The 24,338-nt window shown below is 42.1% G+C and overlaps 1 protein-coding gene across 3 annotated transcripts in view; it reads right to left on the bottom strand.

The window, feature by feature from the left end:
- Positions 1-24,338, bottom strand: part of SLC12A1 (solute carrier family 12 member 1) — a 99,630-nt gene that overhangs the window by 28,808 nt on the left and 46,484 nt on the right. For all 3 annotated transcript variants that reach the window (XM_075530687.1, XM_075530685.1, XM_075530686.1), the window contains exons 15-18: positions 23,010-23,109; positions 22,018-22,129; positions 11,590-11,730; positions 8,769-8,875 (exon numbers count right to left, since the gene is read on the bottom strand). In XM_075530687.1, the coding sequence (XP_075386802.1) occupies positions 8,769-8,875; positions 11,590-11,730; positions 22,018-22,129; positions 23,010-23,109 (460 nt within the window). The remainder of the gene's footprint in view (positions 1-8,768; positions 8,876-11,589; positions 11,731-22,017; positions 22,130-23,009; positions 23,110-24,338) is intronic.

The following is a 24,338-nucleotide window of genomic DNA, read 5'->3' as shown; positions in this document are numbered from 1 at the left end:
TAAAGATTTACAGCTTTAGAAATGCTATATAGAATTGCTGTGAGTCAGAATTTGTTTATGACAATGTTTTTTTAATAAGTCAGAATAGATTCCTTTGCAGTGGGTTTATTGATATTTTCTTATTTGAATCTTCAGTATGTTTGGGATAGGAGGAGGTTGGAAGCTAACTCAAAGTACTTTTGTATCAAATAAGGGTCATGATTGGAGATTTAGACTTTTCTTTTTAATAATTGCTTATTTTTGCTTCCACTACCTCTTTTGTTCCTAAGGTAACAATGAAATTAGAATGAAAAGTCTGTATACCAGAATGCAGATATAATGTCTTTCTCGGACTGTCTGGCTAGCAACTGATTGTGAGACTCTAGATGCCCTCCAATGATGTTGGCTGATGCTGTAAGACTCTAACTCTGACCACCTGGCTTTGCTTTAATTTAGTGCATTGCTGCTGAGCACCATCAAAAGCCACTATGGCCCCACTTGGAGTCTAGGCCTTGCACATTTGGAAAGCACAATTCAAGAGATTTCACTGAATACATAGGGTTCCTGCATTTCTACTAAGTGAATTTGTACTTAGTCGGTAACACATATAATTTCAGAAAACTAATTTCTTGTACTTTAAATAGAACGAATATTCAAATGCTGTTGTTCAGAAGTTGCATATATGTCCCTGAAATAATGATCAAGGGGATGCTCTTTCTAGTAGAGGGCAGAGGAAACAGATGGGTACAAGGAGCACTAAGGATATGCTTCGAAGGGATGTTGACAATTTCTTCTCTGTATAGTTATGGACCTCTAAGTACTGCTGTATTGCTTACACATATTCTGTACTCTGTGGTATAAAATCAGGGCAAAGCCTGACCCCAGAAAAAGGAGAGCTTTCATGTGCAGAGGTGATTACTGGGTATAGATAGCATGACCCCTCTTAAGAGTAGTTTGGGGAGACTTCTGCCAAGATGGCGACTGAGTAACACATACCAGAGGAACTCCACAGAAATCAGCGCAGGAAAGTTACTAAGAGGGAAATTCCACATTGCCGGGTCATAGGAGGAGCATCATAACAATAAGTTGGCACAGATCCAATAGTTTTTTAGGAGTTGGGGGTTTTGGGCTTACCACAGTAGAGGCCAGCTAGGATTTGACCTTAGCCCCACCACTGTCTGGGCCAGAGTCAGAAGCAGGAGTTTTACCTCAACACAGCCACAGCTTGCTGCTGACTTGGGGAAGGGATTAAACCCCGCCAGCACCACGATCTGGGCTCAGGGATCATCTATATCATTACTTTTGTTTCCCTCTCTTCTCTCTATCCCCCACAGTCTCAACGAGCTTAGTTTTTTTTTCTTTTCTTTTTCTCTTCCCTTTTCTCAGACACACACCACTGCTGACCTCCAGACCACTCCCCTTAGCCTAGGGCATTTACACCAGCCCTCCACCCAGCTAGGAGAGCTCCACCCTCTGCAGCATAACACAAGACCAGGGAAAGCCCACCTATCCTCCACCAGGGGATATCCTGCCCAACTTCTTCCCGGGGATATTCCACAGCCTGCCCTGTTCAGTGCTTAACACATGGCTGGGGAAGTCCCGCCCACCTTCTTTGGGGGGAAATCCTGCCTGCATGGCTGGGGAAACTCTATCTGTTTTCTGTAATCCCACATGACTGAGGGAACTTTTTCCTGCCTGCTGTAGTTCCTCACATGGCTTAAGGTAGCTCGGCCAATACTCGCCAATGTTCCATGCTGCTGCGGGAACCTGTGCCCAACCTCCACAGTGATCTACCAGGGCAATTCCGCACACCATTCACGATATTCTACACCAAAGTGAGCAGCCCTTCTCTGGCACTCCTGTTGCAGCAGGCACCCCTGCACTCCCCTTGCGGTACCCCAAGCTTTCATGGGCCACACCATCATGGCTTCTTGTGAGATCACCCAGTATAGCACCATCCTTGTGAGTCTACAACAACCCAACCAGCATCCCCTGAGAAGACCATCCAACTTGCTATCCAAATAACAGAATACTGGTTGATTAGGGAAAGAGTAAAGCCACAGGAGGATAAGGTAGTAGGCCAATTCAATAGTGAAATTAGCTGCAGGCAGTTTGAAGAAGCATTCCCACGAGTCTCCCAGAGAGAGCCAGTGCTCTTAGACTCCCTTGAAAATGGCACCTGGCTCCTCCTAAACAACGCAATGCAAACAACCATCAACACCAACAACCTCAATGAAAAAACAGGATAAACAAAAGGCAATGGCAAAAGATGTCCTGAACCTAATGACACGCATAGAAGAAGCAGACATTGAGCTGCCACAGAAAGAAATGATTAGAAAGCTTCTTGGAGTCATACAGGATATGAATGACACGATACAGAAAAAGGATGAAATGATAGAGGAGATAAAGTCCACACACCAAAGGGAAATACAAGAGCTTAGGGACGAGAAAACAAAACCAGTAGCAGACTCACAGACTTCACGAATTGATTGGAGGAAGTAGAGAACTGCACCAGTGACTTGGAGGACAGCCAAGCAGAATAACAAACACGAACAAAAATCTAATAAGATCATCAGAGAAGCTGAAGAAAACTTAAGACCTGTGTCTGATCCTATGAATAGGAACAACATCAGAATAATTGGATTACCGGTTGAAGACACAACAAAGAAGTCATATGTAACATAATAGCGAGAGAATTATTAGAGGAAAACTTCTCAAGTTTAATGAATGAAAACCAGGTAACCATTCAGAAGACTGAAAGAAAACTAGCTAGACTGAATCCCAAGAAGAAGTCACCAAGGCACATAATAGTTAAACTATCCAACTTTGAGGAAAAGGAGAAAATTATGAGAGCAGCTAGGGAAAAACAAGCAATCACATATAAAGTTTCCCAAATAAGAATATGCTCCGACCTATCAGCAGACACTATGAAGAAGAGGAGAAAGTGGAGTAAAATATTTTAAAAATCGAAGGAAGATAACACAAACCCAAGAATCCTCTCCCTAGTCAAATTATCGATCAAGATAGATGGAGAAGTAAGTCTTCCCAGACAAGGAAAAACTCAAAGAATACGTTAGAAGAAACCCAGTTCTACAAAAGATCATTGCTGACCCTGTATGGGCAGAAGAACAGCACTCATGAAGCATAAATAAGAGACCACTACATAGAATAACCCCACTCAGAGGGCAACAAAGAGAAAACAGACCCCAAGATATCATTGGCTTAAGGGTGGAAAAAAGTCAAGAATGAAACACACATACACGCACACGGGCAACACCCTAATAAGAAAGCGAAATAGGCAGCCTGTGTGATCATGAGGTGTTGATGGGACCAGGTATCAGGCATCTAAGACCAGAATAAAACCATACTCAAAGTGAATGGATGGGGGGGCATGGAGTGGAGACCCAATGCCCATCTCTAGACAGTTGGACATCCCCTCACAGAGGAGTCACAGGGAAGAGATGGGCCCATCAGAGTGCAGTATATAGCACCGATGAAACACACAACTTTCCTCTAGTTTGGTGCTTCTTTCTCCCCATTACCATGACCTCAATTCTGCCTTACAAATTGGATTAGAGCAGAGAATGCACACTGCTACAGATAAAAGCCCCAAACACAGGGAATCCAGCATAGATAAATGCACCAGGGGCAACAAGGAGAGTAGAGATACCAGGAGAATTAGGGAAGGTGGGGGGGGGGGAAATCAATCACAAGGATCTGTCTAGAACCCCCTCAATTCATCCCCCCAGAGGGACGAATAACAGAAAAGTGGGTGAGGGGCAACGGAGGACAATGTAAGATATGAAAATAAACATCTATAACTTATCAAGGGTTTGTGAGTGGGCAGGTGGGGGAGGAAGGGGGAAGAAATGGGGAGCTGATATCAGGGGCTCAAGTGGGAAGAGAATGCTTTGAAAATGATGATGGCAGCATATGTGCAAATGTGCTGACACATTGGAGAAATGTATGGATTGTGATAAATGATGTAAGAGCCCCCTAAAAATGTATTAAAAAAAAAGAAAGGGAGATAGGAAAACATACAACATAAAAGGTATAAGATGTCATCCCAGAGTCCGCAGATGGAGATAATAACCCTAAATACCAATGAACTGAACTCAGGTATTAAAAGACGAGGTTTGCAGACTGGTTTAGAAAACACAACCCATCAGTCTGCTGCCTACAGGAGACACATTTCAAGACTACAGAAAGAAATAGGCCAAAAATCAAAGGCTGGAGAAAAATATATCAAGCAAACAGAAATTCAAAAAAGCAGGGTTGCAATCCTAATCTCAGATAAAACTGAGCTCAAAAGGCAAACCATAAAAATAGAAAAGGAGGGACGCTATATAATGTTCAAGGGAATGTTAGACAAAGAACCATTAAGCATTTTGAACATATATTCCCTGAGAGACCCACTGGATATGTCAGCCAAACACTCTGAAAGATGAAAAACGAAATCACAGCCTCAAAAATTTTAGTGGGTGGCTTCAATACTCTGCTCTCTGAGAAAAATAGATCATAGAGAAAGAAACTCAACAAGGAGCCTAGAGATCTAAACATTAAAATTGGACAATTTGACATGATAGATATTCACAGGGCTTTTCATCCAAATAAAAAAATTCACATTCTTTTCACACCTACATGGCACATATTTGAAGATAGACCACATGCTGGGGCATAAGGTGAATCTGCATAAATTTAAGAACATTGATATCATACAGACCTCTCTCTCTGACAACTGTGCCATAAGGCTGGAAATCAACAAAAGGAAGATGAGGAAACAATGGCAAACAATTGGAGGATGAATAACAGTAGAAGGCAAAGAAAAGACATCAAAGGTATTCACCTGGTGAAGGAAGAGGTGCAACTATTGTTATTCACAGATGATACGATTTTATATATGGAAACTCCCAAAAGCTACACAAGGGGAGTACTGGAAGCAATAGAGGAATATGTCAGAGTGGCAGGATACAATATAAACAAACAGTAGTCCATTGGACTGCTATACTCATCAGATAAGACCACAGAAAAGGAAATAAAAAAGATGGTATCCTTCACAATATCCAAGCACAAATTGAAATAGCTAGGGATATACCTGACTAAAAGAGCAAAAGGTTTATATGAGGAAAACTACAAAACACTATTACAAGAAACCAAGAGTGACCTCAACAAATGGAAGAATATCCCATGCTCATGGAAATACATGGAAGATTCAATATAGTAAAGATGTTAGTTCTGCCCAAGGCAATGTATAAGTTTAATGTAATCCTGATAAAATTATTGTCATCTTTCTTCAAAGAAATGAAAAAAAACTGATTACCAACTTCATATGGAGGGAGAATAAGCCCAGAATTAGCAGAGAACTCCTCAAGAAGAAGGACACAGTGGGAGGGCTTGCTTTATCTGATTTTAGCACATATTATACAGCCACATGGTATTGGTATAATGACAGATACCTAGACCAATGAAAAAGAACTGAAAACCCAAAAATAAAATCATCAGCATACAGACAACTGATCTTTGATAAGGGCCCCCAAAATATCAGATGGGAAGCAGATGCCCTCTTCAACAAGTGGTGCTGGAAAAAATTTATATACACCTGCATAAAAATGAAGCAAGACCCATATCTCACTCCATGCACAAGAATAAACTCAAGGTGGATCACAGACCTCCAGGTAAAACCACTAACTATTAGGGCCATCAATGAGAGAATTGGGACCAACCTGAGAACTTTAGCCCAGGAAAACATAGGCTATCAGAAATAGGTAAGGACACACATACAGATGAGTTAAACATTGACAAGTGGGTTATACTGAAGATAAAACACCTATGTACATTTAAAGAATTCTCCAAGAGAGTAACAAGAGAGCCCACAGACTAGGAAAACATCTTTAGCAATGACACATCAGACAAAGGCCTTATTACTAAAATCTACAATACTCTGCTGGCTTCCAAAAAGAAAAAAAAATGAATTGCCCACTGAGGAAGTGGACAAAGGACCTGAACAGATGTTTCATAAGGGCAGAAATCTGAAAGGCCAATAAACATATGAGAAAATGTTCCCAATCTTTAGCCATAAGAGAAATGCGAATCAAAACAACGAGATACCACCGAACACCCTCAAAGATATCCCAGTTCAAAATATCAGAAAGCAACAAGTGTTGGAGAGGCTGAGAGGAGACAGGAACTCTCACCTACTGCTGGTGGACCTGTAGGTATATACAGCCACTATGGAAATTGATTTGGCAATATCTAAAACAGATGGAAATTTAGTTACCATATGAACCAGCAGTCCCCCTACTGGGTATATACCCAGAAGAGGCAAGAAACAAACCATGGCTAGACATGTGTGATTCAATGTTCCTAACAGCACAGTTCACAATTGCAAGGAGTTGGAAACAACTGATGAATGGATTAAATGGCAGTAGGGCAGGAGGAAAGTCAAGGGAGATGGAGGAAAGAGCTAGGAGTCAAAGGGCATTGATGGAGGTCTAGACAAAGACATGCACATGCAAATATATATAGGAGGATGGGGAAATAGATCTATGTGTCTATATTTATAGGTCAAGTATTAAGGTGGCGGAAGGACCTTGGCCTCTACTCAAACACTCCCTCAATGCATGAATACCTTCTTTTATTAAATTGGAACTCTATGATGCTCACTCTCCCAACACAACGGCTGGAGCCAAAGTGGGTGAACAAGTAAATGTGGTGAAGAAAGCTGATGGTGCCCGGCTATCAAAAGAGACAGTGACTGGGGTCTTAAAGGCTTAAAGATAAACAAGCGGCCATCTAGCTCAGAAGCAACGAAGCCCACATGGAAGAACACACCAACCTGTGTGATCGCGTGGTCCCAAAGGGATCAGTTATCAGGCATCAAAGAACAAAAAATCATATCATTGACTGCACACCTCTATGATTCGATCACCGAAGACAAATGGGTGCATAAGCAAATGTGGCGAAGAAAGCTGATGGTGTCCGGCTATCGAAAGAGATAGTGTCTGGGGTCTTAAAGGCTTGAAGGTGAATAAGCGGCCATCTATCTCAGAAGCAATAAAGCCCACATGGAAGAAGCACACCAGCCGGTGCGACCACGAGGTGCCATCATGCAAAAAAAAAAAAAAAGAATATATATATATATGTGTGTGTGTATGTGTATATGTATATGTGTGTTTACATACACCATAGTGAATGAAGGGGGACGTGCAGAGTGGAGACCCATGGCCCAAGTGTTGACCACTGGAGATCCCCTTACAGAGGGGTTTAGGAGAGGAGATGGGTCAGTCAGGGTGCGATGTAGTACCGATGAACACAGCTTTCCCCCAGATCCTGGATGCTTCCTACCCCCAACTACCATGATCTGAATTCTACCTTGCAGGGCTGGATAGGGCAGAGATTGTACACTGGTGCATATGGGAGCTGGAGGCACAGGGAATCCAGGGTGGATGATACCTTCAGGACCAGGGGTGTGAGGGGCGATTATGGGAGAGTGGAGGGTGAGTGGGTTGGAAAGGGGGAACTGATTACAAGGATCCACATGTGACCTCCTCCCTGGGAGATGGACGGCAGAGAAGCGGGGAAGGGAGTCTTCAGATAGGGCAAGATATGACAAAATAACAATCTGTGGAGTATCAAGGGCTCATGAGGGAGGGGGGAGCGGTGAGGGAGGAGGAAAAAAAAAGAGGACATGATGCAAAGGGCTTAAGTGGAGAGCAAATGCTTTGAGAGTGATTAGGGCAAAGAATGTACGGATGTGCTTTATATAATTGATGTATGTATATGTGTGGATTATGATAAGAGTTGTATGAGCCCCTAATAAAATGTTTTTAAAAAATGAGGGAGATATTTCAGCCATCCAAATAGATGAGTTTGAAAAATATTTCCAAGAACGGAATTGCAGATTTGACAAATGTATTAAGTGTAATGGACAATACTCTGAAGATAAGGTTGCTTGAAAAAAATTTAAATAGTTTTGAAAAACATTCTGGTTTTGGGGGGGTTAGCCCCTCATATATGTACTTTGGGGGCAACATAGCCTTATGGTGATAAGTCTGAACTTGGAATCATGATGGTCTTGGGCTGGAAGCCCAACTCCGCCACTTAATAACTCTGTGATTTTTCAGCAAATTTTAATGTCCATTTCTCTGCTTATAAAGTGGAAACAATAATAGTTACTCCAATGTCTCTTTGTGACAATTAAGTGGGATAATTAATGTTAAGGATGTTAGCTTGGTGGCTGCTCTTGCTCTAGAGACTGGTATTATTGTTTCTTCCCTAGCCTCTTCAAATGTTGAGGCATTAGATGTCAGGTGACCTTTGGACAGTCATAGTGTGTGTATAAACCATTTGGCTACATACCGGAAACAGCTGGCCTGTGGGGTTCTCCTATCAAGAGAGGCACCTCGAAGGCCTTGGGATAGTGAATGTCTGATCCAAGATCCAGAAGAAGACAATGACTGGAGTGGTTACACCAGGCAACCCAAGACTCCACGTGTTCTCAGGAACATCTTCCTCTGACCTCGCTGGCCTTACTTTGAATTTTATAAAGGGTACCACTGTTTTGCTTACTCTCTCCTCTGGCCTTGCTGTTTCCCCCACCCTGCCTCCTCTAACATGCAGATGCCAGCATAACCTCATATCGACAGTGTCACATTCACTTCAGGAGAAAATCCAGAGCCACAGGGGGACCCGGTCTTCTCAGGCCATTTAATGTGGCACAGCGGTGTCCGTTATGGACTGCCCGGCTTCGAACTCTATGCACACGTGCCCAGCCGAAAACCATCACTTACTGAATGACACCCACGTAGTTCTCAATCTCTGCCAGCGGAGCTTTCCTCCAGTTCTTCTTATATCCGATCACCAGAGTGTTTGGCTTCATTCTCCCCAAGCCGGAGGCCTGAGAGGGGGACATAAAAACACGGGCAATCCTTACCCTGCCTAGAAAACACCATCACAAATGAAAACTAATGTCCAAAAGAGCCTCGAAATAATGTTCTGAAGACTCTGCAGATTAGATTACATTTTAGTGCATGTCCTTCATGCCTGTACCCAAGCATAAAATAGGAAGATTAGTTCTAAATCATCGCAGCCATAAATGGATTTTAGATGACAGAAACGTAGCTTTTCTAAATTAGTAGTCATTTGCATTTCTTCTGACACACTCATTAAAATGGTTCAATAATTTAAAATCAAGTGAGGGGTGTCTTGGCTGTTGGTGGGTTGTAACTTCGTGGCACCAAGTTCATTTTCACCAGTTATAGCCATTAGGTCATTAGCAGTAAATCCCATGCTTGGAAAATCCGTATATACTGAGATTGTTGAGATATCTGCTGGGTCTATTTATTGGAGACTAACTGGGTTATGCCTCCAGAGCTTTTTTCTCTTGCACGACAGTATCATTAATAGCCATATTCCATATTTGAAGTTTCATTCCTCCCGTTAGCTGATAGTATATGGCTTGCAATTAATTACATTTAATTTGACAATATTATCAAGCACTAATTATTTGGATAGTGTTATGGTAGATGCTGGGAGATGAGTAAGGCATGCATGTTGGCCTAAGGGAATTCAGAGCAAGCGCTGGAAGACAATATACCCAAACAAAGAACCATGATCCCATGCAAAAGCAGTGGGAACTCTAGGGAAGCGCAAAGGTAGAACACTTGAATTTCAGCGGAGTGGGACAAGTGGCATTTGCGTTAGATAGCTGGGCTTGGGTAGATTTTGATAAACATATGGAGAAGAATGGGGCTGGAGGAAGGGCAGTAGTGAAGCAAGTGAGCAGAGCTGGCCGCATTCAGGAAGGGTACAGTAGTGGGTGCAAAGGAGACTGACACATGGTTCTGGGAATTAACTTTGCCTCTACCACCGCTCCTAGGAATGTACAGGAAGCCGGGCAATCCCTTAGAGCTGCCCTTTGGCCCTCCGTAGAGGCGTAGCAATACAGATGTCATTTTTCCATGCTGACAGTTTGGGGGTGTGGTTATCTGTACCGTAACTTCTCAAACGCAAAGAAGGCTTTATCCGAAATAGTACCGTTGGCAGTGTTTCCCTTGGCTACCACGCTTCTCTGTCTTTGGGTGGCATGCCCCTTCTGTACAACACATCCCTTTTGTTTGAAGCAATTCAGTCGAACAAGCTTTACACATGGTTAAACGTTTCACCATGTCTTCTTGGTTCTACAAGAATTCTTTTGCTACCTATGTTTTTTATGCTCTCTACTCCTGACTGAGCCCGTCTTCAGATGCTTGAAAGTTTTATTAATTTGTTTATCTTTCTGGTAATCCTATGTTGGATGTGTAATTCTCCTAACACTTAGCTACTGAATAGAAGAAATACACCTAACTTACTTGAAAAACAGAACAAAAAAAACAAGTGCTGTCAAGTGCCAACTGAGGATAACCTTATTTGTGCAGAACAGCTCCATAGACTGTTCAAGGCCATGTGACCTCTCAGAAACAGACGACCAGGCCTTTATTCCAACGCACCTCTGGGCAGTTCAAACCATCAACCTTTGGGCTAGTAGTCAAGTGCTTCCCAGTGGCTCCCAAAAAGAAACTGATAGATAAATCAGCATCTTTCAACGGCATCCCTTTCTGTGGTCCAGGAAGTTAAAATCAGATTCAAAACAGCTCACTGGAAGGAACAGGTCTTTCTGAAGTGGTTTCTTTGCCTTTACAGTCGCTGTGCAGCCGTTCTCCAGGATCTTAGAGACAGGACTGCCCTGCGCCGAATGCTCGGAATCTCCGGAGCATTCGGGCATCATCACTAATTTTTCTTTTTCTTTCCTGCTTCCAGAAGCCTAGGAGTTACTTGCGTGCAGTGCTGACTTCTGACATGACTGAATATGGCTACTCAGATGCCAAGAACTCCCTGCACCATTCAGTAGACTTGACATTGGGGCTTTCCAGCCATAGCAAAGCCACCATGACTAGAAAGCCACGCCCTTCAATTTTCAGCGGGTCTCTTGGGTTGCTGAAGAATCCCTAGGGCTCTTAATTGTGGATCAGAACTAGGCGTAGGTTTTGCCAACGTCCTAGAGGAGAGTTACGGAAGTTCAGGTGACAGGATGCCAGGAGAGAAACAGGGGTGGGGGAACCTGTGGGCGGAAGTGTTGAGCCATGGAGCTTATTACATTGTGTTCAATATTCTGGAAGTAATTTAGGACGATAGGGCAATTTTACGCCCAGCTCGCCACGCGTTTACTTAGTTGAGTCTGGCAGCTGCACTCAGACCGTTTGCAAAAGACTAAAGGAAAAGGAAGCCTGGCTTTAGCATTGCTGTTTGCAGACTGAGATGGAAAAATAGTTTGAAGTTTTAATAGGATCCTGACTGTCGGCAACCCTCGGCGCACATTTGCATTTCAATAAGCACCGGGACGCAATGAATGCTGGCGGCCAAAGGCAACCTCATTTTCCATTTGCAGCGTTTCACCTATCGTTCTTTGTCATAGAACCTCACTGCTTTTGTCTTAGCTTTGCCTATCCCTGGGAAGTTAAAAATGAATTTCTGAAGCAGCTGCCTTCATCTCTGATGTGGGTGGCCTGACTGGATCCATTCATGTCGGGGCTCGTCAGGAACGTGGAGTCGCTCCCTCCAGGCCAACCTTACCTGAAGGAGACTCCGGACACCGTCCTGGAAACAGTCTGCTGCCACGGCAGCATAAAAGGCCTTGATTTTGTTCTTGATAAGCCAGGCCTGCTTTTTCGCCATGCCACTGTTCATCTCCTTAACACAGAGCTTGCGCGGCCCCTGTAAGACACATTGCAATATTGCTTAAAAGTCTGGTGCTTATGCATCACCCTGTTGTTTCCTAAAGGACAAAAATAGCCGGCACTGCCCCACTGAGCTAAGAAATAAGACCGAGGGACGTGTACCGCCCTCCGCAGGGCTCGCGCACATCCCACTGAGTGGCCAGGGCCTGGACTGTTGACGTCATGCCCTTTCCACATCAGCTATCTGGAGTGATTAACACCTCCTTCATTAACTCCCTCATTCTGGAGGCAAAGCAGCACTGAGCGCGCCGAGGACCATGAGGAAAATATGGGGAAAGTGATTAAATCGACTCAAGATAAATACACAGTCAACCTTGACTCCATGGCTGGAGCCAATTTGAGGACCACCGAGGTAATCTCTGCTCAAGTTCAATTTCAAGCAATGGACAGAGCTTCCTGGAGCCAGCCATGGTGAGCTGCAAATCTTGCCAGGAGCTACCACCCTCTGACAGTTCTATTAGGCTGATTCATTGCTTGGGGTGGGTGGCAAGAACACCCATGCGCCACTCTCCCCCCATGGATCTGGACACATTTGCATACATTAACATGGCCCTCACACTCACTGTATTTGGTGAGAGGAAAAGATGAAAGAGAAGGGAGCAGGGATTGTGGCCCTTGATAAAGGCATCTTATAATTTCAAGATTGGCATTCTGGAAATTCATTTATAACTGAATATTCTATTCTTGTTTCTCATTCCTCAAAGATCCCAGCTCACTCTTTCTTCTCTTCTCATGTATCAATTCAGCCCCACAAACACTATTTATTTATTTATTTAGCCGCTGTGTGTCTGACAGGGTATGAGGCTGCTGTTCTCCTGGAAAATCCACCTGCTTCATAGAGAGATTGGATATTTTGTCACGCTGCCTATGGTTTTGCTGGAGCCTTCTGTAACCTTGATACAAAGCAGATTCTGGCTTGGTAGGTCTGATTGATTGAACCTTGTGTGCTGCAGCGGGTTAAGCATTGGGCTGCTCACCACAAGGTTAGCGGTTCCAACCAACAATTTGCTTCACAGGAGAAATCTGAAGCTATCTGTTTCCTTGAAGACTTACAGTCTTAGACCCCCTAAGGAAGGGGCGGGGAATGTCCAGACTGCAGATCATATAAAGCCCTAGAAATCATCAATACCAGCTAACAGTACACACCCTCACATTAAAACCCAAATCAAACTCACTACCTATTCTGCCCACTTCAACTCATAGCAACCCTATGGGACCGAGAAGAACTGTTGGTGTGGGTGTCCACGGCTGTAGCTCTGTACAGAAAGCCCATCTTTCTCCCATGGAGCAGCAGGTACTGCTGACCTTGAGGTTAGCAGCCTAACTTGTCATCACTAGGCAACCAGTAAGTTAATTAAATGTTTGACCTGTCAAGCCCAAGAACAATGTTATAAATATCCAAATGGCCCTCTTGGCAGAAAAAATATTCCCGCCTCTGCTGAAGTTCTACTTCGTCTTTGAATTGGAATCCACTCATTGGCAGTGAATGGGGCGCAGAATTTCCATTTCTAATACAGTCTCCAATGACAATCTCAGCAGGCCTACTGCTGGAACAAAGATCACAGGTGGATTCTTAGCCTTAGAGGGTCTTAGATGGGAGAGAGAGCCTATTTGACTCTATGAAGAGCCCTCACTATGTGGTCAGTGAGGACAAGTTTCCCATCTAAGTTTGACTACTGCCTGGGTAATTGATTATTTCTCAGCTTTCATATCTTATTCTGAACATGGGGATAGAATATCCTGCATGGTAATGAGAAACTGCCTAGTGCAGTGTCTAGAATATAGCAGATGTTCATCTAAAGTTGATTTCTATTATCTTAAAGGAGTGCTTACAATCTGGTTGAAGCCAGAGACCTGATTCTATCACTACGTTTGTTGTGTGATGGAGATGGAAGAGCACTGGACTGGGAATCTGGATGTTGGGCTTAGATTTTGCTCTGACACTGACTATACAGATTCTCTGGGCATGCCACCTGCCCTGTCTTCATGTAGTTTGTTCATCTGCAAAAATGATCTAAATCAGTATCATCTAGAATGACAACCCTTAGGTCCATGTATGGAGCATTTGTAATGTAGCTGGTTTGAATTCCAACATCTTAGAATGAAATAAATAAGTAAACAACCTCCCTCATCAATATTTTATAGTCATTACTTATTGAAATGACAATATTTAGGATATATTGTGTTAAATAAAATGCCTTATTAAAATGAATTTTATTTTTATTCCTACAATTTGGCTGCTAGAAATGTACAATTCCAGACACAGTGCACATTATACGGAGTGTTCGAAACATTTGTGAAAAGATTCCATTGCCTTTTCTTTCATTTTTGTTCTATGAACTTTTTGAGACCTCCTTGTAGTTCAGTTGCACATCACTGGCCTATGTGAGCTCTAGGTTCTTGGCCATTTTAACATTTTATTTTATTCTTTCTATACTTCTTCCCCTCCCCACCTCAACCCCCGGCCCCTCACAGAGCTGTCAAATGTTCAGACGATTTGGATGACTTACATTGAAGTTAAATAATCCTTAATGAAAATGAATGAGATAGAGATATAGGGAAGGTAGTTACTAAACTCAACACTGAGTCTGAAAGGAGGCCTATTATTATGAATCAATTTTGGCTCAGGTTTCCAGACAGTCTAGACCTTTCTAACCTCCATCAACTTCAAAAGAAAGAAGGAATATTTTGCTTAGGGAAGCTCAATGATAAGACCAAATCATGAAATAGAAGAACAACCAATAGCTAGGAAAGATTTTGGATCATAACTATATTGAGTCGTACCACAATGACTGTGAACCCCTGGGGAAAGTGGCATTTATTTAAATAAATACAGTCTAATGTATGTTTATTAGTATTATAAAAATCCAGATTAAACATTCATTGTGACAGAGAGATTTACTTTAATGCCTAAATTTGCCATATTGAGAAGTCATAAAAATATTTCATGCAGAATCCTTCTTTGCTAAAAGCGATTATAATATCTTTGTAGCACACATATTAATGTGAGGCAAGACCGCAATACAAATGTGTTAAGGAAAAAGCAAAGTAGCAAAGAAGGGAGACATATTGGAATATGTCAAAATCTAAACATGTCATAGTCAGAAAAATGGATTTTACCACCCAATTAAAATACTATAGCCATTAACTTCAGTTAGAATCCAAAACATGAGTACATAAATTAATTCAGGATTTGAATAGACAATGAAGCTTTAAAAGTCTTGTCTATATTATAATTTTGATGTTGATTGAGAAAGGGTAAAGAATTGATAATGATGTGGTCTAGAGTAGAGGTTCAATGAGAGATCATTTTTCATAATATACTTGTCAATATTTTGACGAGACATGTTAGTGCAGGAGCTTGAACACCTTCTAGAATAAAAGAGAGAGATCTGGACCAGGTATAGTGTTTATCCAAATTGCATTTTGAAACTTCTGAGAGCTTCATTGCTAAGTCTTTGCTGCCACTTGCCACTCTGATGGGAAGTCTGGGAAAGAGACTCCCCCCCCCCCCCCCTCTGAGTTTGGTCCATTTTAAACTTAGCAATGTTCCCAACACCCATTCACAAGTCATTTCATTAGTTCTGTGCTTGGCCATGGCTCTAGTTTATTAACATCACTGACAAAAAAGGAGTAGATGGATCTAGAAATAAGGTATTTTCTGCTTGGTGGATGTGGAAGTTGCTTTAAGAGAATGTTGAAGACAGAAGAAAAACAAGAACTGTAGTTTTTCCAGGCTAATCTGTAATTGAAAATATTTTTTCATTTTGGCAATAGAGTTCAGAGCTGGTTGCTTTCTCTTAGTTTTCTGGAAAACTTTGTTGGATTTAAAGATTAGATTTATGAAGCCATTTTATAAATTTCCAGAAAAATAATAAGGATAAAGTTTTATAAAAGATTTACATGAGGAAGATGGTCAAAAGTAATTCTTCCTTTACAATGAAATGATGATCAGTAGTTAAGGAAAATCTCTGAGTAAGAAATATGTTATTAAAAGTAGAACTGTACCTTAATATATATGAGAAATGACTGAGAAGGAACTCATACATCTCATGAAAACATTGCCTATGGAAATAAAAAATCGCTATGAAACCAGGGTGGTCTTAGAAGGGGACCGTGGTGTGGATCTGTAATGATGTATTTCATTAAAAATGAGCAGAAATAGTTAGCATGGTGACCCTATGGGTCAGGTTAGAACTGCCGCTGTGGGTTTCTGAGAGTGTAACTCTTGATAGGAGTAGAAAGTCTTATCTTTCTCCCATGTAGCAGGTGGTTTTAAACTGCTGACCTTATGGTTAGCAGCCCAACACAAAACCACTACGCCATCAGCTTGATACATTTGTAGAACTAGCAGAAAGTTCAGTTGCTAACCCTGCACTTAGCGTGTGTCTATTACTGAACCCACTGACCTTGACTATGCCTAGCAACATGAGGGACTACTAGATTGTGGACTCCTATCTATTGCCTCTGGTCTTACTAAAGTGAGAGGTAGGAGGGTAAAAAGAAGAGACAAGAAAACATGGATCAAACGTGCGATCAAAACATAAAACAAGAAGAACTTTCTTAGGAAGACATGGCATTGGAGCTATTTATAAGGAATTCAAAAGGCTTCTTCAGTGGATTGAAAGATAGATTAAGAACAACATAGACACAAAAACTATAGGAAAAACTTCCGAGGAATTCGGGAAAGCACTACCAGAACTGACAAAAATTTTTTTTTAAATAGAAGCCATACAAACACACTGAAATTACTGAAGATTAATACTAAAATTTCAGACATAAATGATACATTGAAATGGTAAAGGAGTAGAATCGAATCGATGGAAGGCTGAATTGGTGAACTTGATAGTAGCGAAATGAACAATCAGGAAAAAAATGACAAGAACATTCTAAGCAAACCCCATCCAGAGACATAGTGCACATGGCATCAAAATGCCAGAGCAGAAAAGACACAAAGCACAGAGAGAATTACCAAAGAGTTGTTGGAAGATAACTTCCCCAACTACATTAAAGACAAGAAGAAAAGGGTCTGTTCAGGAAACTGAATAAGCCTCCGACATGATAGACCCCAAAAGAAAATCACCAAGACATATTTTAGTTAAACTTTCCAAAAGCAAAGACAAAGGAAGAATCTTGAGAGCCATTTGGGAAAAAAACCCAAAAAGTTACCAAGAAAGGAGAATTAGAAAACTCTGACTTGTCAGCAGAAGCACTGAGGGAAAGAAGATAATATCCATGCAAGGTATTATGTCTGCATCCATGAACGTTGTGGTGCCCACAGGGGGCAACGTTATGAAAATATCTTAGATATTACCAATCATCTCGAGGTGATAAGTCTCTGGGTCTTGGGGATCCAGATCCTAATCTCAAGGCGCACCAGAGTCTGTTGCCATAATCTAATTTTTCCATAGCATCTATATCTTAGTTTGAGTGAGTGTCATCTGAAAAGCTCGTGAGTAGTCATACATGGTACATATAGTTGTCTCTTCCTGTCTGGAGGAAAGAAAAGTGATGAAAACTGAAACTGCATGGAAATAATTAGTCTAATGGACTAAGAGGCCTCATGCACACCAGCGTACATGTCCCTAAGGCCAGAAGAACTAGATGGTGCCCTGCTACCAGCTGCTTTGAAACAGGCCATGTTGGAAGGTCCTGGCTGGAGACATGGCAAAATATGGAACAAAACACAACATTATGAGGCTTGTTGGTCAGATGTCGACTGATGTAACCTTCGGGACCATGGACCTTGTTCACCCACTGGGTCTGCACCAAAACTCACGCTTGTGGATCAATTTTCCGTTAAACAACAGGGATATACGGAGAACAAAAATGCTACTGAGGCATACAGACCTTAGAATAATTGACCATTTAGAATTTACTCAAGGGCAAAATCCAAAAAGTGTAGGAAAAGAAGGAGGAATTGAAAGAGTAAGCACCCAGGAGGTGGGATGGGTGATATTGAGAGGATTGCACTGAATGGGACACTTGAAAACATGTGTGAACTGTTGGATGTAAAACCGAGGCTCTGCTCCGTAAACCATCACCCAATTCCCGATGACATGCCTTTGCTTTGCTTCGTGAAAAAGGAACAGAATTTTCTGTATGTTCTTGGAACACAGGTATGGTTCTGATTAATATATGGCAGCTCAAAGAAAGAGTAGGCAGCTTTTTTTTAAGTTAACAAGCTAGATTCCTTAAAAGGTCTCTCTGAATATGCCCTAATGAAGAATCTTTTCTGAAATATTTAGGCCGGATACTTAGGAATATTTTCTACAATTGTTTTAGAATAACTAGGTGGGGGGGGGATAAAAGGATAGGTAGGAATATTTATTCTCCAGTGAGTTGGGTAGCAGAATTGGCCTGAGTGAGAGTTTGAAGTCCAGTGAAAAGAATCAGTCTCTTCGTTTCAGCTTTAGCAGTTTTGTGGGCCATGATCTGTGTTTTACTTCATCTCATTTGAGTCAGGCACGTCAGCAAACGACGGTCCCCAAAGCTCTGTTCCATCCCCTGTATTAAGGTTGGTGCTACTTGAGCAGACAGTTCTTCCTCAGTTTTACTTTGAAATCCTTCCAGGTGGAGGACTTCATCCTCTGGCACAATAGCAGTCTCTCCCTGCTATCCACACGGTTCTCTGAAGCTGCCTCTTCAGAAGATGCCTGTCTTAGTCTGGAGTCTCCGCTGAAACATGCCCACCTCTGCTGAACCTGCTGATACGTGAAATCCCAGTGACATATCTTCCAGCATCACAGCAACGTTAAACCTCTGTCTCAAAAGGCAACAGCTTCCTAGAAATAAGGTGAACATCACCTCCTTTCTCTTAACAACACCACTGATGTCTCACAATTTCCCACAAGGCTGGCCTCATTAGCGATCCCCCACTATGCTTTTGAAAATAATTTTCTAATGGTAGCTGGACTCCCCTCCCCTCCCTGTCCATCTGTTCCTTTGCAGCGATGATTGATGCCTGAGCCTGGATCCTGAGATGCTGACAGCATCTGTAGCAGCAGGATCGCATGGAAAAAAATCAACCAGAATGTCATCAGTTAATGTCATTAGTTAATGAAGGGGCTCTTTTCGTCCCCCAGAGAATTGCTGGCCCCTACACATGCGACTCTTGGACACTACAGAGAGTCCAGCATAGGAATTCATCTAAGGGGGGCGGGGGCAATGGACATGTCAAACCACCAGAACCATGGGAGGTTCAGACTTAAGAACCGATTTCAAATGAAACGCTATTCTAGAATCTCATCATTTTATTAGTTAAAGCAGCAAAGGGTTAATTAAAAGCTGTATCTCTAGTCTCTATAGAAGTTTTTCCTCCCTTGCCAATATATGACTGTTTATATTCTCAGTTTATTTTGCCTGTCCTAAAGATTTTTTTATTGCCAGCTAAACTAAGTTTTCTCTAAATTGCTCAAGAAGAAAAACACCCCAAACTGCTTATTCTATCAAAACTGACTCCTATATTGGCCTATATTATATTGGCCAAAATGAAATCCAGTTATCCAGGCCATCAAAGTTGATAATGTGGGAGCAAGGTGCTTGATAAGATTTTATAAAAATCCTCTAGAGTCACAGTTGGTCATTACTTAGCCTGTCAATCTTATATAGTCCGTGGGATTTTCTTTGCCCCTTATCAGATAATTATATTTAGTTATATTGTTTGTGTTACTATCATATAAGCACTGAGAGGAGAGAAAATATATCCAACACACTTCACTGGAGGATTGCCAAGTGGAAAGGATGCTAATGTTCATCATGATGACATGTGCAAATTAACCCCCTGCATTATGGTACAGTTGGCTCTCCCCAAGCTCCTGTGCCTTTCAATCATCCCGGCTTCTTGGTAAGTGCTGGAAGATGTTAGAGAGAGATGCTTAGTGCGAGAGTGAAAATTGGTGGTTCACAGGTAGAATTCTTGGCATCCATGCAAGAGACCTGGTTTTACTTTCTGGTCATACTTATGCGTGGTCATCACCGATCTGTCATGGATGTTGCTATGATGCTAAATAGGTTTCAACAGAGTTTCTAGACTAGTGTAGACTAGAAGAAAAAGTCTGGTGATCTACTTCCAAAAATCAGCTAATAAAATCCAGCACAGGTAAATCTAAAGAGACAGTACCCAAACTAATGGTCCTTGGGGGTATGGCATGAGTGATTGGGGGTGGGGTAGAATGGTGAGCTAATGATGAAGAGGACAAGAATGAAGAAAATGTTCTAAAACTGATCTTGGTGATGATTGATCCACTCTTCTTGATGTGATCGAACTATTGAATTGTATGATATGAGTTATATGCCAATAAAACCATTAGAATATATATTTTAAAAAACCTTTTAAGAACTGCAAGATAGAAATGCACAAGATAGGATTGTGACCAATCACTTACCTTAGCTACAGGGAACACCAGTAGGGGTCAGCATGATTTTAAATTCATTGTGCTAATGAGTATTTGTGGTATGTATTACCGTTTAAATTTCTGAGGACTGAGTTTGCAGAAAGCTACAGTTTACAATAGAAGCCCCCAATCCATTTATGAGTCTCTGCATAAATTCAGCCTCAGTGAAATTCCTTCTGGCTATTAATGAGAAGAGCGAATCACTTTGCCTTAAGTGCATTAAGATCATGGATTGCTGGCCTGAGGAGAAGAGGGGCATTCTTGGGACTCGCCTGGCTGTGCCCTTCGTGGAAATTGGGGTGCTAGGGTCTAGTGGTCCATGAGTCACATCCTGACTGCCTTGGTAGGTGAGCTGTGAACCAATCTTCTAAGCTCTTCAGTGCACCATAATGTACACATCTCAATCACAATCCTGGCTTCACTTTTGTCATCTCCCTGGAATTGTGCTGTATTGATCTGCCACCAATCACGTTTTTGTGACAGTCTCTGCCCCCTCCCATGTCCTTTTCATGTCTCCAGATCTCAGAAAAGCCTTGGATGTCATTATGATTATGTGCTAATGGTTTCCCTAATCCGGGTATGTATTTTGGCTGGTCTCTTCCTGTTAAGACTTAATAAATGTCTTTTTAAATTAAAAAGAACAAACAAAGCAAGCCTATGAATCACAGCAGTCCAATCTAAAATGGATCAGAGGGCTGGCAAGGGGTTTGTTCAGTTGTACATTGGTTCACCATGCGTTGGGGGCTGACTGGCAGCTCAAAGCCACAAGCTGCCTCTCACAGTGCTCTCAAGGACATGGGTCTGCCAAAGCTTTCTCCCCATAATGCAATGCACAGTCCAGTCAAGTGACCTACCTACTGTAGGTTGAAATTCTGACTCAGTCACTTTCTTGTCACACGACCCCGTGTAATAATTGAATTTTCCTGAATCTCACTTTGTATGCTTCCACTTTGTACAATGAGAGCAAGATTTTTCTGTTTATTTCTTCCTCCGTGGGTTCCACGTGGATGATATAAGAAGACAGCAGGGAAATGCTTTGAAGAATAGATAAATTCTGTAAAACTGTATTGAAGTAGTTGAGGAATTGGAGTAGGATGTGTGTGTGTGTGTGTGTGTGTGTGTTGCATACATGTGTTATGACAAAAGAAAGTAGAAGTGGGCTGGTGAGGACAGAGACTTAATTATGGTGTTACACTTGATACATTCTCTACTCGTTAGGCATTGGTCAATCCTTGTGGCGACATTTTCAACACCTGCTTTGAATACCTCTTAGGAACGCACTAGTAAGTTATTTTTAGTCCACCACGTACTTCCCAAACAAAAGGAACGTACTGAGCTTTGAATGTTTATCTACGGCATGGAAAACTTGGCGTAATTCCCCAGATAGTCATAGTGTCATTAAGTTTATTGAGATATTTAATCTAAATTCTATGTGCTGTCATCTAAGGCCATTACGTCTGCTTCTCTCTTCATCAGTTAATCTCTATAATAGCTCTCTCTCCTGCTCATTCCATCCTTTTATATTTCTGTGGGCAATTACCACCCCAAATGCCCTCATTTTATGTCTGAGCCTGCTCTCTTTCGCTTGACTCATGGACCATCATTTGGAAATATCTATCACTTTTAGTTGGTCTCCTATGAAATCCGAAACACATTCCATCCACCCATTTACATTCAGGATCACGGGCCCTCGCTTTTTGAATCAAGAAGAACGCTCTAGTTCAAACTGCCTTGCCATTCTCCTCTCCATGCATGTACATGGGTTCATCATACGTTGGGAGCTGACTGGCAGCTCAAAACCACAAGCTGATTTTGCTCAAGGGGAGCAGGGAGAAGAAAACCCTTTCCAGGCGTGAAGGAATTCTTACCACAAAGACTTCACAGCAGATACAAAGGCCACTGTTCTTGGTAAAGGCGTGAGTTATGTCCAAGAGAGCTGGTCTTGTCATGGGTCCCCCTGTTAAGACGATGCACTGGGGCCTGGGGATGCAGAGAAGCAGGTGTGAGCATTGATCATCAGCAAGAAGTGTGTGAGCCCAGAACCACCCCCAAACATATGGCAGGTACAAGGTCAGGTCTGAAAGGTCTGGTGAAACGGGACAACTGTTCTCCTCATTAGTTCTCAGGTTTTCCCACCACAATTTTTGAACCCTCTTGTCCACTCTTCTTGCTCTCTTGGTGACTTCATTGGCACTAAACGGATGGATGAAGAACGACAAAGCTGGTCTTGGGACCCGCCTATCATTTTTCCCATCGAAACAGCTTTTTGCGAGCTGCTGTTAAGTCAACTCCAAGTCACAGTGACCTTAGAAACAACAAGACGACATGTTGCTCGGGCCTCTGCCATCCTCATGATCATTGGTCATTATTGATCCGTCTCTAGACTCTCCACTCTCCCAAATTCCCCGCCCAACCTGTCCTTTCTAAATGGTACTTGCAGGATCAATATATATATATTTAACATTCTTACTTATCTTTTGAGAGTCCATTCTATTAAGATAGAACTAGAGGAGTGAGTCAAGTGTTACCTCTGCTCAAAGAATTCAGTAAGGCACAAAGCCTTAAGCTGAATGTGTGTGTGTGTGTGTGCATCTGAAGTCAACAGGCCACTCACTCTTCTCCTTCCCTGCCCCGGAGGTGACACCTGGCAGGATGAGAGTTCACAGATGGAGCTTGGCACAGCTCAAGTGGGAGGAAGAAACCGGAAGTGTTGTCGTACAAACTGTGGCAGATTCATATGACTGTTGTTGTTTTAGGATGTATCCATAAGGTTCGGAACTGCTCTAGTGTATTTGTCTCCCCTACAGGGCAGCTACCTCTATCATGCGCATCGCCAGATTGCCCGAGAGGGGAACCTTACCTGAAATTTTTCACGTGATCTTCCACCGTGGTGAGTTCCAGAGCATTGTCTAAAGCGCTCACATAGGAAAGTGCCTGGGTAGACGAGCCCCAGTTCACATCTGCGGATGGGAGAGGCAACTGACATTAAAAAAGCATCGACCTTTTCCGTGGGACACCTTCAAGAACTGTTTTCAAGTCATTCCCTTCTCTGAATGTCCCTGACTGTGGCCTTGGTGGACGAGAGCCCGGATTAGCGAAAACAGGCCGCAGTGTTTCCTAGAAAACACTGTGAGTCCTTATGAAGGAGGCTTCTCTCCAGCTACATCACAGACTGTAAAACTAGAGCCCTCGAAATCTTGCTTGGTTGGAGAGGCCGTTGGATGATCACCCAGCAAGCCCATGGCATTGGGGAGTGGGTCTGCCCACGAATAACTGCAAATGCTTTTCACCGATTCTCAAGTTGAAAAGAATGGAGGCACTTCTGCATAGACCGAAGTACATATACGTCTTCATATTCAGGGTGAGCATAGCTCAGCGTGTCTGGGAAAACAGTCAAGGTCCTGGAGGAAGCATATCCGTTTGATCTTTTCGGAATAATCTTCATAATAAAGAACGTAAATACCACAGTTCTCGTTTTTTTGGTTGTTTGTTTGTTTTTACCAATTAAGGATTTAAGGAGAAAGCTCCTGTTAATCAAGTGCACATCCACCCTGAAGAATAGACAGAACCAACATATTCTCCATGATTTTTTTTTCAGAAAAGGGGTAATTTCTGTAGATACACAAGGTTCATACTAATTAAGTGTGGCTTATGAACCAGGCCTTTAGTGTGCTGTAGATCATTTTATTCTTATACAATCCTGACTAGTCAACCGGGTTTGTCAGAAATGAACCACATGTCATCCATTACACCATATTCTAAAAATAATTCTTCATCCTAAGTGTAAAGCCTAAGTCACTCAAGCTTCTAGAATAAACAGGAGAAAAATCTTAGTGACCTTAGATAGCAGGGAGAGATTTTATACAAGACACAGAAAGCCCTATTACAAAGGAAAAAAATGGATAAATATGACTTTATCAAAATTAAATATTCTGCTCTTTAAAAATAAACTATAAAGTAAACGAAAAGGCAAGCCACTGCTTGTGAGAAAATATTTGCAGAGCACATATATGCTAACAGATTTGTCTACAATGTGTAAAGAACGCTCACAACTCAGCAGTGAGAAAACAAAACAACTTAACATTTTCAATGGGCAATTTTAGCAGATGCTTCACCATAAAAGATCAATCAAATGGTCAGCATCATTAGTCACTAATGAAAACTAGAATGAGATGGCACTGCACATACA

Source organism: Tenrec ecaudatus, chromosome 14 (genome assembly GCF_050624435.1).
Source record: "Tenrec ecaudatus isolate mTenEca1 chromosome 14, mTenEca1.hap1, whole genome shotgun sequence".
In the NCBI taxonomy this organism is placed as follows: domain Eukaryota; kingdom Metazoa; phylum Chordata; class Mammalia; order Afrosoricida; family Tenrecidae; genus Tenrec; species Tenrec ecaudatus.
This window is presented reverse-complemented; position numbering and strand designations above follow the sequence as displayed.